Source organism: Apteryx mantelli, chromosome 3 (genome assembly GCF_036417845.1).
Source record: "Apteryx mantelli isolate bAptMan1 chromosome 3, bAptMan1.hap1, whole genome shotgun sequence".
NCBI classification, from domain to species: Eukaryota; Metazoa; Chordata; class Aves; order Apterygiformes; family Apterygidae; genus Apteryx; species Apteryx mantelli.
The window spans coordinates 89,357,096-89,375,048 of NC_089980.1; the positions used below are offsets into that span (position 1 = coordinate 89,357,096).

Sequence of the window (17,953 nt, forward strand, 5' to 3'; positions counted from 1 at the left end):
TATTAAATATAAGCATGAAGAGTTACTAAGCAAACAGGAAATCATAAATTGTATAACACAGTTGCTTTCAGTACTTGCTTGAACTTGTAAAGGGTGTTACCTGTTGCTACTTAATACTTTCATTTTCTGCCATTTAAAATACTGCCAATTTGGAAGTAAAGATGAAAATTATATTTAAGAAAGGCAGGCCTCTCAGTTTCAAAGAGTGCATTGCTTTCCTCTCCCTGCTCCCCCCGCAATATGGTAGAAAAATAATTATAGCCTGGATTTTGGGCTTGGCTATTTCTGAAAAATGCTAAGAGCAAAGCATTTACCCATTTGTTTTAAAAGAAGGCAACCCTCGCCACCTTTAGCTATATTTTTCAAGATCTGTTTACGCTGGATTTAGCAAAGGCATTAAAGTATCACTTGGAAACATTCCTCAGAAGAATAATAGCTGAAAGTTTTATGCAGCTAGCTCTCAATTACCCACAAACGGACTAGTCATTCCTCAAATGCAGAGCTGGGCTGTCTTCAGCATACAGTTTAGAGATATAGCTTAGCTCAGAACTTGTTCAGAGATATCTGTGCTCTAGAATGGCAGCCCTTCTTTTCTTTGATACATCTTTTATATTGCACAGAAGCAAATTAATTACATAAGAAATATAGCTCAGACGTTATCTGTTATTGCTACAACTGCTTACCCCAGATATCAGTACTTAAAAAAAATGTTATGAAAGGTTCAGGGATTCTTCACTTTTTTTTTTTAATTAAGTATTTTCAGTATGATATGAGGAATTACATCTTTAAAAAACTAGAAGGTAAAATTACAGGGGCAGTAGCAGAGCCTCTGGAACAAGGGCTTTGTTTTTAATAATAGTTTTTAATAATTTCTACCCACCTTTACCATAAGAGTGTTAGAGAAGAGTCACTCAATTATTTAAACACTCAGAAACTCAAGCAGGATTCCTATCTCAGCTGCAACAGTCACGTTTACTGGAACAGCTACACAAAGGGTGTGACAGGTAACCCACAGTCTATTTCCCAGCCTTAGGAAGCGACTCCTTCCCATACATCTCCCTTGTGCATTAGGGAAGACAGAGAGGGCATGGTGGCTACAAAGGGCACCAGGCAGGGCGGGGGAAGAAAAAACCAGCTGCCACAGCATATTCAAATACAATTAAAAGCATTCCTTAGGAATGCACCGCGAGCTTGATTCTGCAGTCTTTATCCAGACAAAACTTGCACAGATATCGCACAGATAACATGCAGGAAAGATCTGGATACGGCTCGGTAAGGCAGCACTTTCAGCGAGTTACCTGCCTACCAGGTAGGGAGAGAAACTGTATGTCTTGCACTTTCAGTTCTCCTTCAAGTAATTTTGTATATTTGGGGCCATGATTGCTAATATTTCCAAAATACTTTGATGCAGTCCACAATGCCATGAAACTTGATCTGTAACCGACATGCAGAACAAACCGAACAGCTAAATCTACCAGTTTACCAACTGCATGCGACAACACACATGACAGAACTTTGACCACTCATTCTTAGGAACCCCACTGTAAAAAAGAAGAAGAAAAAGTGTTACTATTAAACTATTAACCTATGGAATTCACTGTAAAAGTAAGGTTACTTTTTGGAACAATTCAATTAAGGGCATGAATAGTGAAAAAACACTGTCCAAAAGATAAGATGAGAACACACGTCAATTTACTGCCTTAAATTCTATTCAGCATCAGAATTTACTAGTAGGCATGAGAAGCATTATTGTCATCTTGCAGGCACACAACTGAGCAAAAGCGCTAAGGATTTGTCTCTGGCTAAACACAAGAAGCCTCAGTCAAAACTGGAAACTAGTTCCATAACTTTGCTGCTAAGATGCTAAAAAAAAAAAAAAAAAAAGAAGAAGAAAGAAAAAAAGAGAGAGAAGAAAATTAAGCAATAAGAACACGCCATTTTTACCTCTATGATGACATATCAACTCATATACTTTCATACTTTGTAAATCAATTAACCAGCACTTCCTGGGAACATCTGATCTCATTGCGAGAAGAAAACTGATTTACTGCACATATTCACAAAAACAATGAGCTGCACTTCCCACATTGTGCAGTCAGGGGCAGAAAATTTTTATCTGAAGACTTTCCATATAGATATTAGAAGTCAGAGGGCAGAAAAACATTTGCAAAAGCTACCATATTCTAAAAATTGTAACAGCAAATTTAAAATTAAATAGTAGTTAAAAATATCACTTACACTCCACTTAGTACATTTATAGACTGTGTCCTCAGTCCGTATCCAGTGTCTTTCAAATTGGAAATAATTCCTAACACATTAATATTGGAACCCTTTGGTCCAAAGTTTTTTTCATTGTACATTATCATGCGGGAATTTGTGAAGTCCTGTTAAAACAAAGAGAAGCATCATAAGGAAAATGCAACATGATGTCTCAGTGTGCTCAAGAGATACCCACTACACGTTCTTGGAACTTACGCCAACAACAGGTCGCAGTGATTGCAGTTCTTCATCATAACCACCCCAGTCTGTCCAATCTCGATAAGCTCCTTCTTCCAGCAAGTACTGATGGCCTTCAAACCCGGGCTTCTCATAAGCAACCCACCTAAACAACAACAGAGCCTCTGTGTGAAAATGGACACCCGCTGCTATGTGCTGTTGCAGAGCACACACAGATGGGTGAAATTTGTTCTTTCTTCACCCCACTTTTGTTCTAAATATGGGAATCTCCTAAATACTTTTCCCATTGAAGTTAACCTAACTACATATCTTCTCAAGTCTAATAAAATCTTTGCTAATTTCGCCAGAATTAAGCAAAATAGAGAGAGTTGCATTGTGATGACTACTCTGGTTTGACACAGTGCAGCGAGGTGGAGAGAAGGCTTGAAAACCAGAAGCCTTTGGGACTTCAAGTGAATTTGAGAAGCCTTTTGTACTTCTCTAACCAAAGCCAGATGAGATTCTGTGACCATTCTATGGCTTGGGTTTAAAAGAACTACATTAACTAGGGAACCAGCACTAAGCCAAGTGAGAGGAGAGTTAGCCAAGTTAGGTAGCTGTAGCTGCTTGGCAGCCTTTCTATCCCTTCATCCACTGTTGTGAAACCAGGATGACACTGAGTATTGTCCAGAATGCAGCCTTTGCTTGTGAATATGTGCCGATTTAACCCAGACGTGTATCTAAAACCAAAAACTAGGAAGACGTGCATAATAACTGGGCACTGAATTTTATTCACTACAATTTCCAACTTATAGAGTTATTACATCTACTGAAGGACAAATATTGCTGATGCTTTCCCGTACTTACACTCCTCCCAGTACTTTCATGGATCCCACTGATGCAAGTGGAAGCACTGTCTTTTCTTCCAATTCTTTGTCACTGAGCATAAACATTTCCGATTCTATCTCCACATGCCTCCCTTCAAAGAAAGGCTTCTCATAAATGATGACCTGTGGCAGAAATGAAGTACAATAAAAAGCTGTAGACAGCATGACAAACACACCCTGACAGCAGACAGTTTCTTTTGCATGGGCACATAAAGACAGAAGCCAAGATTATGAAACTAACTAGTGGGATCTCTATTTTCTTCAAGAGGTTACAGATGCAACATGAGGACTTGAATATCATTATCCATCTGCATTATCCAGACGGCTGTTAATACTGTCATATACACAGGAAGGATGCAGAAGTATGCCAGAAACTGCAGTCGCATGGTGCGATCACATACAGGAGGACCAAGCACTAAAGTATAAGTAGGCAAGATATCACCATAATAAATATGTCTATGCACGTGTAGTTCATCTGTCATAGAAAGGACAATCAAATAAATAGATTTTTACCTTTGGCTCTCTAGTGAATTCTACTTTGCGACCACCCTATTAAAAAAAAAAAAAAGAGAGAGAGAGAGATACAAAAATAAGTTGTCTGTACTCAGTGTAGGTGGTTTTAAACTCTTTACAAAAGCCAGAATTCTTTAAGATGAAGCATTCTTCAAAGAACACAAGCGGAAACAAAAGATTAAAGACAGAAATAGATACAATCAAGTTTAGGAAGTTACAGAGTTTTTTAAAAAAACAAATTTTGGAGTTTATAAAGACTTACACTTTTGTGAGTCTGGAAAAATCTAGCAAACTTATTTTTAATGCATAAATGCAAGTCATGTAACTTGTAAGTAATAACAATATTTTACCATTTTCAAGGGCCTCATAGACCTAATGTAAGCTTCCTTCTTCTCCCAGAAGGCTAAATTAGGATATTCACCAGGCTCCAACATTAAAGGGATTCCCTGGAAACCAGGTTCTTCATAAATTAGCCATCTAAAGCAGAGAGGAGTGGAAAGTAAACAATAAAAGACAAAAACAAAACCAATAAAGAACAAGATAATATGCTTACTTTAGAAAAGACATCACTACACCCTTAACAAAATTTTGTTTGTGCTTATCAAAATTCTCAGCTATAAGCTGGTATTCTGGTATACTTCCGTGCCTGTGCAAGAAGCACCAACAATGCATGTATTTTGCTTGAACGGGGCTAAAAAAATTTTAGCACAGTGAACCAGGCATTTAAGGATTTGACCATGTCTCATCTGGAGCAACAGACATTTTAGATTGATGTTTCAAGACTTAAGATTACTGTATACTATTTTTAGAATAGCTCTAAAATGCACAGAACCAATTTTCTAGAAGTTAAAAGATCTCTTCTAACCTAGACTTCGATTTGTTCCAAACTGTGTTCACCAGAGAATTATAAACTTGCGTTATTAAGTGACATGTAAAAACCCCACAAGCTCCTTGGAAATCTGCTTCCTTATGACTTGTACCTGCTAACAGTCTGCTTTGAAAGTCATCATTTTCAAAATTCCTGATCGGGACAGCGACAGCAGATTTTCAAAGCTTTTTCAAAAAAAATCATAAGCAGTAATCACTTATTAGAAACAAAGGAACATACTGCTGATCTCTGCATAGAAGGTGGCAACTGATTTCTTCCAGTTAAATTTAAAATTCAGACTAAACAGGAACACTTTGTGCAGCCAACTCTTTGATCATGTAAAGACCATAATGTACAAATCTGGTGATATTAAAAAGATGTTAAAATAATCCATCATTTTAACATGCTTAAAAGGCAGATTCTTAGCTGATGGAAACTGGTACAAGTTGACATAGTTTCATCGACAACATACAACTTCAGGAAACAAATAAAGAGCTCTTCTTTTATTGCTACCTAAAGCCAAATATTCCATATATTGTTACACTGCTAATTCCATGTAGTTACACTGCTAAACACTATATAAGGGACTCCAGTCTTGGTAAGGTGAAAGAAGTGACACCACATAGTAAACCCTCAACTTCTCTGCCAGAATTTAAACACACGGGAGACCCAGGAGAGAGCACAATCAGAAGATAATGGTGCACTGCCTCATTTTTGTTGGTAGCTTTTAATCAACAACGATTAAGCGCACATAGTGGGAAACCTTAAGAAGATACTGCCACACCCACATAGCAGGGTGACTCAGAATCAAAGCCTACCCTCAGCCGCCAGCAAAGTGAACTATGCTGCACTTGTAAATTAAAGAAGGAAAGAAAAAAAACCTGCAATGTGGAAAAAACACAGCAGCAACTCTCACTTAACTTCTCGTGCATGCAGTTGGCAGAAGCTACTTCTTTCTACACAGGACTCATGAACCGATATCTGAAAAAGATTACTTTCCAGCCATCTATTTTGCTTCCTGATGGAAATATCACAGTCTGCCTTCCATTAAGGGATCCACATGCAACATCAAATAAATTTGGGCGGCAAGAATTTAACTCAGATTTAGTGCAAAAAATACTCTCACACTGATGCAAAATAAGGACCAGTCTGAAACCTGATGAATGTGCAAAGGCCCTGACTCCTTTCCCAAAGATCTGTTATTTCACTATTCACAAGAATGCTTCTAAGTGAGGAACAGAAATAAAGTTTATTAATTGACTTCATCCAGATTTAATCAGCATCCAAATAACATCTCTGATTTCATTATTGTTAGCAAACACATAATTTGGATTGAACACACAGTTCATAGGAAAAAAGCTCCTGTCAGAGAAACAACCACATGGGCAACATCTTAAAGTTTTCCTATACACCTGACTGCTTTTTTTTTTTTTCCTTAAAATTAAGGCATAAAGATTTGATCAAATAAAATACCCTTTATCTAGAAACTAAAATGTCCCATTCATCAGTTTATCTGAATATATCTTTGCAGTGGTATATAATACGTACTGACAGATGGACAGAAGTGTTAAACAGAACACTGGTGACATGAGCAGTATCACGCATGTGAAAGATGTGAGCAATAGCACACACTAATCAGAACCAAATGATAGACAGGCAAACAGTACTAGTGTTCAACACGACACAGCCAGCAGGCAACAACCAACATCTGTAAGCCTTGAAAACGTTCTACAGAATCTAAGATCGTTGCAGGTGGCTTCACTTTCATACTTTTTCTGGAAGCAACTGCCCTCTTCCGCGCGCTTTTCCCAGTGCCACTTTGAGGCATATTCTCAGTATTGATCTACAGGTTGGCTTATTAAGTCATTGAAATTACCATTTGTATAATATCTGTGCTGTTCTTTAGAGGTCTCCTTTTTCACTAAAGCTTGCTTAATTCATGACATACAGTAAGCCCCTAATTTATAGAGCTTGATGTTTTCAGGCATAACATACATGTCCTAAACATCACCATAAAAAAACACCAAATAAAATGCACTATGAAATGTAAGGGTGATTTCCAGAGTCTACACATGACAGTGAGTTGTATATGATAATACAAGACCTTTAAAATTTTCTTCTTTAACTATGGTGATTTCAAGTTTACAGAGGAAAGCAAGTAGAAAATGTGGTCTTATCATTATGTTTTATCCCCCCACTCTCACTTCTGATAAGTTTGCCTGAATCAGAAAGAGCAGCAGCGAAAAACTCATTCCTTTACTACAAATGCACCAGGGTTACTCTGGCTTTAGCCCCTGCAAGCAGAAGAAAGACTGCCTCCAACACAAAACATTTTAAGAGATCAGCCTCTCCAAGGATGAAGCATTGCAATGATGTCCTAATGGTACTGTCAACAAACACTACCAAAATATGTAACTAGCATAAACATACTCTGCTTTCTTGCATGTCTGATAGGCGTAACCAATGGTTTAAAACAAATTCCTTTCATAGCAGCACACGTTCACACAAAACTATGTACTTACATGCCCCAGTGTACTTTGATAGAACAGGTCTTCTGGGTGGTGCCAAACACGCCTGTTTCTTCAGTGTCGTCAAAAAAGGAAGTCACGATTCCCAGCCCTTCAGGTTCTGTATACAAATCAATTCGGCAAACCCTGTAATCCTGAAAAACGAAGATGGCCATAATCACTTCATCTGTGCTGTGAATTCTGTAATTACTGTGGTTAACTAAATCAGTTTTGAAACTTCTGCTTATTTGAAATCATCTCCCCTGTCGTCAATTACTGCTGTATTAGATACCTTTAATGAAAACATAACTAGGCCAGTTATTTGCTTGTCTCTGTATGGACAGAGACAACAGTCAGTCAAACTCTAATCAGCGTTTATATTGTTTACTTTCTGCCATGTAGGCAGGAATGCATCTTCTTTCATCACTTAACATCTCCTCTAGCAAATTAAATCCTAACATAACATCAAGCAGGCCAGTCTTGAAAAGAACTGTAATTTAAACAGCAATTGTAGTTACAAGTAATATATTCCTCCTTTTCCTTTCCCAGTCCGGTATCTTTATAGATCACGCTTATTTTGACAACCTGCAAAGCTAACTACTTAATAGTAGGATAAAAGTACATATAGAAACGTGCATGCACATTGTTCCACAGCGTGTGCTAAATCCCCATTTTGCACATACAGGGGTATTTTCTGAGTATCAAACAAGGTTTATTTGTTACAGTGAAGTCTGCATGGGTGTAAATTGTATATATACAAAAAGCACATGTATTTTTGAAAATACGACTCTGTGGACTTACTGATGGTTTTCTGGGATTTTGAGAGATTTACCAAATTAGAAAACATCCATTGCATATTAAATTTCAATAGCATTTTGAAGATTATTCTAATGAAAAACACTAAGTTTTCTTCCTGCCCTCGCTTTCCAGTGGATGTTACCGGAATCCCTATTGTGATAAAGTATCATCCATTTGGTTATTAAATCAGAAATTCAACCCAGAAGACTGTTTCATTCCTTTGTATCTCATGTTACACTTGTGCCTTAGTACACCAACAACTATTTGTATCAATATAAAACATCACCAAACACTAAGGCCTACACCAGATTTTCTTTTATTATATTACTTGCCTTAACAACATGTCTTATTGAACCAATCACTGCAGGTTTTAGAGATTTGCATTCATATTGCTCTTCAGAAGTACCTGCACCCCATATATCAGTGAGTTCCAGCTCTCCTTCTTCCAGAGGAATAGAGGGGCCTTCAAAATTTGGTTTCTCGTAAAGTATCCAGCTTAAAATAAGAGAGTCTTGGTTTTAATGGTACTTTATCAGATATGATTTGTAAAAACCATGCTCCCATTTAAAAAATCTTTTCACAAGAAGTATTATTTCAAACTTCCCTCCCCCCAGTACAGCTTATTCACTCAACACTGCTGATGCAAGTCATTTCTGGTGCATGCAATATTTTTAAGAGTGATAAAAGCAAAGATGCTTGCTGCTGACTTTCTGATTTCATCAAAAAGTCCTCCACCCATTTAAACTGATGGTTTGGGACAACAGAAATGCTATTCAGAAATACCATACTTTTGCATGAGATAATAATCAGAACCAATTAATCGGTCAGAATATGTTGACACTGCAGACTGCTGCACCATGTAAAAACAGAAGCTACTTGGGTCCTGGGAACAGCAGCAGGGAGTCCCATGGGGGCTGGTATGGATGTGCTGAAGGGTGGTAAGGCTGCTCAAAAGACAAGCACAACTTTATTGCTAGCTGCAGGTGTGAATGTATAACTAGATGAAAACTATATCCATCTGCAAATCCCAAACCCTCCCCTGGAGCTCTCAGTTGAAGGGAAACAGTCCCCCAGTGCAACTGAAAACCACACTGGAAAAGAAAGAAGAAGGACCTGGCTCATAGATCAAAAGATCTTCATTCCAGTTTTCTGAAGCTAAACAGCTATCAATGTGCTTCCCAGCATTTCCTACTACAGCTAGTCCTTGCGTCTCCAGCTTGCTATCAGATCATACTTTTGAGAACTTGCTATTTGACTGTATTAGAGCCTGATACTTGGCCACAACTTAACTTGTCATGCTAACCACGGTAATAATGGCTGTTCTGTTAATGCTACACAGAAGGTACAAGAAAAACTTGTTCAGACAATCTAGCTTTTGGAGAAAAATTCAAAATTCCTTCTGGATTCACCAGAGAAACACTCAGTTATCCTTACAGCACCATTTTGTACTTTTGGATATAGAATACATGGAATTCATCTTTTGCATCCAGATTAAAAGAGCCAAACCGCTGTCACTCCTGGCTAGCCCCCTCTTAGACCAATTAAAACACTACCCCAAAACCCATAAAGAGGAGAGAAGTCAAACAGCAGCACACCTGGAAAGAATCTGTCATCTTTCCCCTGTGCCTGCTGAAGTGCTGCACAACTGGATACCAGATTGCCACATTCACTCCAATTTTGCAGCAAAATAGGTTAGCTAGGACAGGACTTCCTACTGCAGGAGGTAAAATGCCACATTTCTAGCTCAAAGGTATCTACATTACATTGCCATTTGAAAAGCACACCTACATGTTGATTCTGTTCCAAGGGATTTTTAGTCTTGCCTAGGACAGGCCTAACTATACAGAGTAAAAATTAATCTCTTACCATCCTCTGATGACTTTAACTATAACTGTTGGTGACAGAACCCAAGAACTGCAATCCAGTACATCATGGAAAACTTCAATACCATTCTTCTGGTCATCAGATTCACTGTATATCACCAGCTGTATTATAAATAAATAAATAAATAGCGTGTATGCATGTATGCTTATATAAACACACATAAACACACACACATATATATATATGTAGATAGATAGATATAAATTCTATCTTGCTATGTTTTTCAATATAACGAGAAACAGTAAAAATCAGAAAACTCATCTTACCTTGCCAGGTCTGGGATTGATTTTATTTTGTCCATTTCTTGAAAATGCCTAATAGACAGTGGGGAGAGAAAAGTCACAAACACAAAACAAACCAAAAACCTACTCAATTAAGATGCTCAGTTATAAAATAAGTTAGTGAAAGAAAATTAAAATTGGTCTGAATAGTAAAAATCTGAGAACACTTCATCTCTACCTACTTCCCACTTCTGTTTTGTTTTCTTTCTGAAGAGCAGTATTTTGTCATGAATATACAAATTTACACTTTTTAAAAATAAACACTGGATTATTGTCTCACTAAAGCCAAGTGGTCTCAGACTTGGAATGCTTTAGAATCCTTTTGATCAGCTTCCCAGATATTCCAGGAATTTCAGACATCCTTGGAGAATGCTTAGAAAATTGATACTATGAAAGCACATGGTCTACAATCTTAAAAATATTAAAGAAAGTTTAAGTGTCTGGTATCCATAAAGCATGAAATTATTTTTCCAGGAACATATGAAGAGACTGGACAAGATATGATGGCATATGAACTAACTAGCATAATCAATTCTCTTTTGAACACCTTGTAACAAGATATGTATTCTTCAGAAAGTATGAGGCTCTGTGCAATAAGTGAAAGACTGAATATGGCAAGAAACATATTCAGGTATACAAAATCAAAAGCAATAGTTTTAAGTCAGTGGTGAATTTTATGATATAGAATACCCAGGAAAAGTTGTGGTTGTATCCTGTGATCTTAAAACAGATTTTAAAAGGGTTGCAATTATGCGTTTGGTTTCCTAGCAAGACCAGAAGCCCTCATTCTGGAACAGGGTCCCATTGCGCTAAGTACTATGCAAGCACAAATCACAGAACAGATCCTGCCCCAAACAGCTCACAGTCTAAGATAGCCAGCAACACGTGCAAGGAACTGATGAGAACATATTACTCAGCAGCCAGGACAGGCAGCGGTCTCAGGACAGAGTTCTTAACCACCATCAGGTTTTTGTAGGCATCATCAAAACGAGTTGAGGCATGACTGGTTTTTCGGCCTCTGCTTCAATTCCAGTCAGAACTTGCTCTGTGTTTGAAGGAATGTCAGAGTCATTGTTTTAGGCTGCCCTTATTCTTTTCCTTCACATGGCCTATTAAGTTTTTCATCATCGCCATCTTAGTCAGCGGAAGATGCACAGTAGGTATACATCACACAAACATTTTCGACTCCTCTCTAACTTGAGCAAGACGCTTCAGAGTCAGCGACAGTGCTGCAAAAGTCCTGGACCCTAGGGAACCTAACTGGGCTTTCCATGAGAGCAAACTTATGTGCCTGTATATCCCCTACCACCTTAGGCCCCCATAATCTACTGAAATCTGGAAACTCACTCAGGAGCAACAGCCTAAGGGGCAAAAAAATCAGTATCTGTATTGGTCATTTAGCTTCAAACCCAGGTTTTGAAATCCACGCTGGACCTTCCAGAGTAAGAACTCATTTTTAACTGGCAGCATAAGTATGCACTGCTGCAAAATAAAAACTAATTTCCATCCCCACACTAATTAAAAAACTTCTCATGAGAGAAAGTCTCCATCCTCAAAACTGCAAGGTAGCACAGAAGATTCCTTTCTGTAAGGTGAAGGAGAACGGAGTTATTTCTACTACTTCCCCCTGCCCCACCTTTTAGTAGAACAGTAACAGCAGATAACCATTTACTTTTGAAAAGTACTTAAAGCTTCTCATACCCTCCTTCAATTCCACAGATCACATTAATGCCTATTAAACTTTTGATATTACAGTTCTTCCTATGGTTCATAGATCTGATGATGATACTTTGCCCCTTAGTAACAACACAGACTCTGATCCACAGAAATAACTGATAATGCAGAGTATTTGTTCTTGATTCTGAAAATAGAATATATGAAGTTCTCCCACATTAGCGTACAGTTGCCTCTGAGGGAACAAGTAGGTCTGCCTTCAGTCATGATGAAGAGACGCTCCAAAATAGACAAAGGGACATCCCGCCAGAGCAGCGGCACTTTCAACCATTACTATTACCCAGTTTTTAAAGCATTCTTAAAGATTATATGTATTTTCTATCATACGCATGGAAATACTGGGAGCAGAAATGCAAGGCTGACCAAGTTTGCCCCCTTACCCATTTAATGGTGCAGGATGTTCTGGAAGAGCAGAGGCATTAGCATCAAGAAAAGAAGCAGGTGCAAGTTTTCTGAAGTTCACAGAAAGCATTTTACTGATTTATAGTAAATATGGCATTATTATGAGCTTTGTTTCAAAACAGAAAAACTCAAGCCTTAAGACATATTCAAAAATACAGACTGTCAATTCATATTTATGAAAAGTCTCAGAATAAGAGCACCATATAGAAATGTAATCATGTTAATAGATGCCATACATGCATCTCATTTCCATGTGTAGCCAACATCAGACAAAACTTGTACACACTACTGTACTCACTATTTGTAATCTATGTATGTCCCACTACGAGGGGAAACAAAGCAAAACAATATATACATATTGTCTGTAGTGAATGTAAAAGCTGAATAAATTTCCAAACAGACTTTAAAGAACAGAATACTTACATCCACATCTAATAAGCCAGCGGGGACATTTGATTCATATCTGCCTGTCCCTAACCAGCTGGAGAAACTTCTCTCAGGGTTTCCATAGTTAGACATTTGTAAACTTAGATCTTTTTTTGCACTATCTGCTTGCATGTACTTCTCCAAATAACTTGGAAACTTCATATCTGAAAGAGACTGAATTGCAAAATCACAATTAACAGTCATTCAGCAGCTAGACAAAATTTTACACTGTTGCATTTCTTGAATGGTCTTTATTACCTCAGATTTTTGAGGCATATTGAATGGTCCAGAAGCATCCTGTTGTAGAGGCATGCCTGTGGAATCAGTTGTTGTGTTATTTACTGATGTCACAGAAGGAATAAAAAACTTTTCTTTAGATGTAGATGACAACAAGCTTGAGAAAAGTGAGCTTTTTTCAAGCCGGGATCTCTTAACTTCACCATCTGTACTATCATTATTCTCTTTTCCATTTAGTTCCTGAGCGAAGGCAGGTTCCTCTCTACTACATGACTGCAGGGACTTGAATATTATGCTTTGCTCTGTTGATGCACGCTTGGGTCTGACTCTGGCTATCGTTTCCAAGCTTTGCATTTTAAATTGCTGGGCTGGTAACAGATCCTGTGCTTTCTCCCTCTTCAGTCCCAAACCAAAAGTAAATACACTAGGATCAAATACTTTCTCTAAATTGTCTTCGTGAATTGGAGGCATTGCAAAGTGGGGTGCTGGTGATTTGGGAAGCTTTGACCTTTTCTTCTTCTGTGGTAAACACACTGAGCTGTCCAAGTTTTTTATTGTTTCAGCAAACTTCTTCATGTCAGATGGGGAATCAAAAATGCTATCATCTTCAGCAGAACCATTACAAGTCTTGCTTGGACTCTTTTGTGCATTGATATCATGCTCTGTTGTCAATATATTATCTGAACTACTTTCATCATACTGCAGGGCTGAAAAGTTTGACTCTCCTGGCTTTGCCTTTTCATCTCCGTTTTCCATCTTCTGAAATTCTGACTCTCTAGAAAACTGATTAGGTTGTACGGGATATTTGTCATCACTGCAAGGTGATAAAACCTCTGTGTTTGAGAGCAGCTTTTCTTCATTTCTGGAGAATTCTGAGCTCGTGTTGTTTCTTTGGTGGCAAGTATCTTGAGTATTTTCACTCTTATTGGGTGAGTGTAAAGACAGTTTAAAAGGTAAACTTTCTTTTTTAGCTGTGGCTAATTCTGGATTGGGTTGCTTCAGAGAGACACCACTACCATCAGTTTTGCTATTTTGATTAAAAAGGGATATTGCAGCTTTTACTTTAAGTTCTGTTGCCTTTCCAATATCCTCATAAGATGCGGAACCTTCTTCATTTTTGCCTTTTAATTCTGCAGTGCTATCTTTCTCTGTCGTGCCATTTTCAAATAACTTCTGGCTACTGCTTTGCTTATTTAACATTTTATCAGGCTGTTCAGTTTCCTTAGGTTGTTTTCCAAATTTCAGCTTTGCTCTACCAACAAATGTGCTTGGTACAGTAGTATTTTTTGAAGCAGGGATGTCAGCAGGCCTCTGGCTCTGGTTAGCACATTTATTTTCAAACAAGGAAATTTTGTTGGCAATGCTGCTGTTAGTTTTATTAGCTGTTTTTTCAAGAGAATCCTGCTCACTTTCTAAACTGTCTTGATTTGTAGGTGCTTTAAAATTCAGCTCTACATTCTTCGGTTTGGCTGGACTACAGGAGGCAAAGTGATAAAGAGTTACAGCTTTCATTAATCTTGAAAACACTTGCAACATTTTTTTAAACAATAAAATGTAATATTATAATGAAAATTTTCCAGAGTAACATTCAGTTTAAATTTCAGTATTTCAAGAAGAATTTAAAAAGGAGTAGCTATATGACTGAGAAAGAAATTAGACACTAAATAAGGAGAATACATTTCACAAACACATATGGAATTCTGTAATGCTCAGTAAAACAAAAACCACACAAGCCTACAGCATCTACAAATGAGGCAGAGAACTTAACTATTTATGACTGACAGACATTAAAATTTAATAGAGAATAGACAGAATAAATTATATGCATGCAATTCCCTACAGAGTTTAGGAAACAAATCCCAAATCATTAAGGTGATAATGAGTTGGTTAACATTTGAATATATCTCTGCAACAAGTTTTGAAGACATCTGCCCTAATTCTTTGCAGCTCTTATACTGCAGAAGCACCCTTAAATCAAGTGAAAAACCTCTCTGGATTCATTAGTGCTGGTGGAGAAGGCTACTGCCCCCAGTCCACTGCAGCTGCTCATCACCATTTGGCTAAGAGAACACTGCATGTGAGGACTCTTCCATTTCCTTCAGGCAAAATCACTTAACAATTTAAATTGTATAAACTAACTCTGCTGATTTTACAAGAATTCAATTAGAGAATACCTACAGAAACTTCTCCATCAGATTGGACAGATTGTGTACTATAGGCAGAAGGGTGATGCTGTGCAGCTGTGTGTTTTAAACCTCTTTCATCTGAATAGCTAGACCCAGGAAAAAAAAAATCTGTCCATGTCACCTGCTACTGCAGGAACAGTATGAACAGCTGGGAAGAAGCAGGGCAGATGTCTTCAAAATTTATCAGTCAGCTATAAGCAGTGTTAAGCAGCCCACTAGCACCGAGTCAGACTTGTTCTCCAAAGAGGAATCTGGATGCATTCAATAGTGGGAGAAACTACACTACGTAAAAACTATGATGGTGGAAGATAAAAAGAAACCAGCTTGCAGCAGCAGTCTCCAAAGTCTCATATGCTCTAATCAATCAACAGTAGTCAGTGCTTTATTCTTTTTTTCACCTATACATACTGTGTTCACTGAGCAGCCGCACAGTTCTTTAGCCCAAGAAGTGTGAGGTGCAAGTGAGTTAACACCAACAACCTAAAAACAGAGACCACTCCTTTCCCCTCTTCCTCCCAATACCAAGGCCAAGTAAAAAAGTAAACCCTAACAAGACAAGCCTTTCCACTGTACAAGCTTCTTTTCTTGAGAAAAGCATGAGGAACAAACCTACTGAAACAGTAGAAGGAACCCCTAATCAATTACCTAAGAACCTGTACAGAAAATAACAGTGCAATCATCATATCTTTTAGGAGAAGACCACTCAACAGCGCTCACTGTAACTACTCGCCTACTCAAATATGTATAAACAACTCTGGCCATACTTCAAACAAGGACTAACGAAAACTTGGAAAATTTAAGTCTAAAAATAGAAAAAAGTCTCCTTAAACATACAGTGCTACTATGTACAAGAGGGGGATATCACATAGCAGAAAATGCATGATATTTAGACAACCACCTTTCACTTGCAGTATGCCTGTCTGTCCTCAATTTTTCAAAGTTAAATTATTCTATGATTTGCTCTTTCTTGAAGATGAATTTAAGTCAGAAGGGACCTCTGAAGGTCATCTAGTCCAACTCCCTGCTCAAAGCCAGGCTAAATTCAAAGTTAGATAAAGTTGCCTTGGCCTTGTCCAACCAAGTTTTGAATATCTCTGAAGATGGAGATTTCACAGCCTTGCTGGGGAAGCACTGGAACAGGTTAACTACCCTTTGTGAATTTTTTTTTTCTTGAAACTTCACTGTTGCAATCTGCAACCACTGCCCTTGTCCCTTCACTGCCCACTTTGGAGAACAGTCTGGCCCTGCCTTTTATATAACTTCTCTTTAAGTAGTAGATGGTTATTAGATCTACCCATATCCTTCTCTTCTCCCAGCTGAACAAATCAGCTCCCTCAGCTGCACCTCATACATCATATGCTCCAGCTCTGTCGCCCATCTTAATGGCTCACTGCAGGACTCATTCCAGTTTGTGAACATCTCTCTTGTACCAAGAGAGGAGAGTTGGAAGGAGATAGAGGGGCACAGTTGGACACAGTACCCAAATATAGTCTCACCAGCACTGAATATTGAGGCACAATCACCTCCTTTGACCTGCTGGCTGTGCTCCTGCTAATGTAGCCCAGTACAGCCTTAATCTTCATTTACTGCAAAGATGCACTTCTAACACATGTTCAACTTGCTGTCCTGCAGGACTCTTCATGTCTTTCTCTGTAGAGGAAAAAAACACTTACCCTTTCCTTCTACCTGTATTTTCAAGAGGTATCACTAAAGGCCTAATCATCACTACTGACTCATTTCCATACCTTCATTTTGTCAATCTGCAATTTGCACTACTATGCGCATTTTGGCATAACAGCACAGATCTTCTAATAAATTCCTTTCATTCCTGTAAGCCTTGACACACAAGCAGGTGTAATGATTAACATTGATGTTTATCAGCCACACCTAAAACCTGTTTAAATGAACAGTTAACACCTGAAAGGTATAGTTTCAGGCTTTGGAAATTTAGCCTTCCTCTACCTATATTTTACATTCTGTATTATTTCTGTGCAACAGTGGCAGCAACAGCAGAGACAAGCAGCTGAGACTGAAGAGCAATAGAAATCTCTGTCTTGGAGCTCCATCCCCTACAGCTGGCCTCCTGTAACTAATCTTTTCATTACATTTTTTTCCACACTGAGAAACATTGATTTTAAATGCAGCTAAAAGATGTGTCTTATTAGAAGTACTGTGTTTTTATACTTGTTAAGGGGGGAAGAGGGGGAGCAAAGGTGCTGTTTTAGGATCCTTTAAGTCTTCCCCCTAGTATGGGAGAAAACACTGGAAGATGGATTCACCTAACAGTATAGACACTTCCTCACAAACAGTCCAGTGTGGCTGATCACTACCACTCACTGCTCACCTGCAAACTATTTGCTAGTCAGGAACAAGCAGGCACAAGAGAGATACTGACATCCTTCTCTTTAGACTATACCTGGCAACTAATTGGCAGAAGGAAGCAGTTAAACCTCTCCCAATAAGGCTGTAAATGTATGGTGACTCACACAGCTGAAGTGTACTGTCCAAACGGCCAAGTCAAGCTTGCAAGATTGATGGCAAAGTACCAGATTGAGGGGAGCAAAGCAAAATGACATGTTAACAGCAAAGGATAATTAAATAAGTGGCATAAATGCAAAGGCAACTACAAAATCATGTCTGAACATCAAATATGACAACTGAAGACAAGATTTCTGCTAAGAACATCAAAGCAACTACTGCCTGAGGTTTTGTGTGCTGATTAAGATGTACCGTCAGCCTAAGCTGAGTTTCAAGCCTGATAAATTCCCCTTTGAAAAGTTACAAGACAAGTATC

At 38.2% G+C, this 17,953-nt stretch overlaps 1 protein-coding gene across 1 annotated transcript in view; it reads right to left on the reverse strand.

The window, feature by feature from the left end:
- Positions 1–17,953, reverse strand: part of CRYBG1 (crystallin beta-gamma domain containing 1) — a 65,806-nt gene that overhangs the window by 21,708 nt on the left and 26,145 nt on the right. The window contains exons 3-13 of the mRNA XM_013949011.2: positions 12,995–14,447; positions 12,734–12,910; positions 10,160–10,207; positions 9,876–9,994; positions 8,342–8,504; positions 7,227–7,366; positions 4,187–4,313; positions 3,837–3,872; positions 3,304–3,446; positions 2,476–2,602; positions 2,239–2,384 (exon numbers count right to left, since the gene is read on the reverse strand). Of these exons, the coding sequence (XP_013804465.2) occupies positions 2,239–2,384; positions 2,476–2,602; positions 3,304–3,446; positions 3,837–3,872; positions 4,187–4,313; positions 7,227–7,366; positions 8,342–8,504; positions 9,876–9,994; positions 10,160–10,207; positions 12,734–12,910; positions 12,995–14,447 (2,679 nt within the window). The remainder of the gene's footprint in view (positions 1–2,238; positions 2,385–2,475; positions 2,603–3,303; positions 3,447–3,836; positions 3,873–4,186; positions 4,314–7,226; positions 7,367–8,341; positions 8,505–9,875; positions 9,995–10,159; positions 10,208–12,733; positions 12,911–12,994; positions 14,448–17,953) is intronic.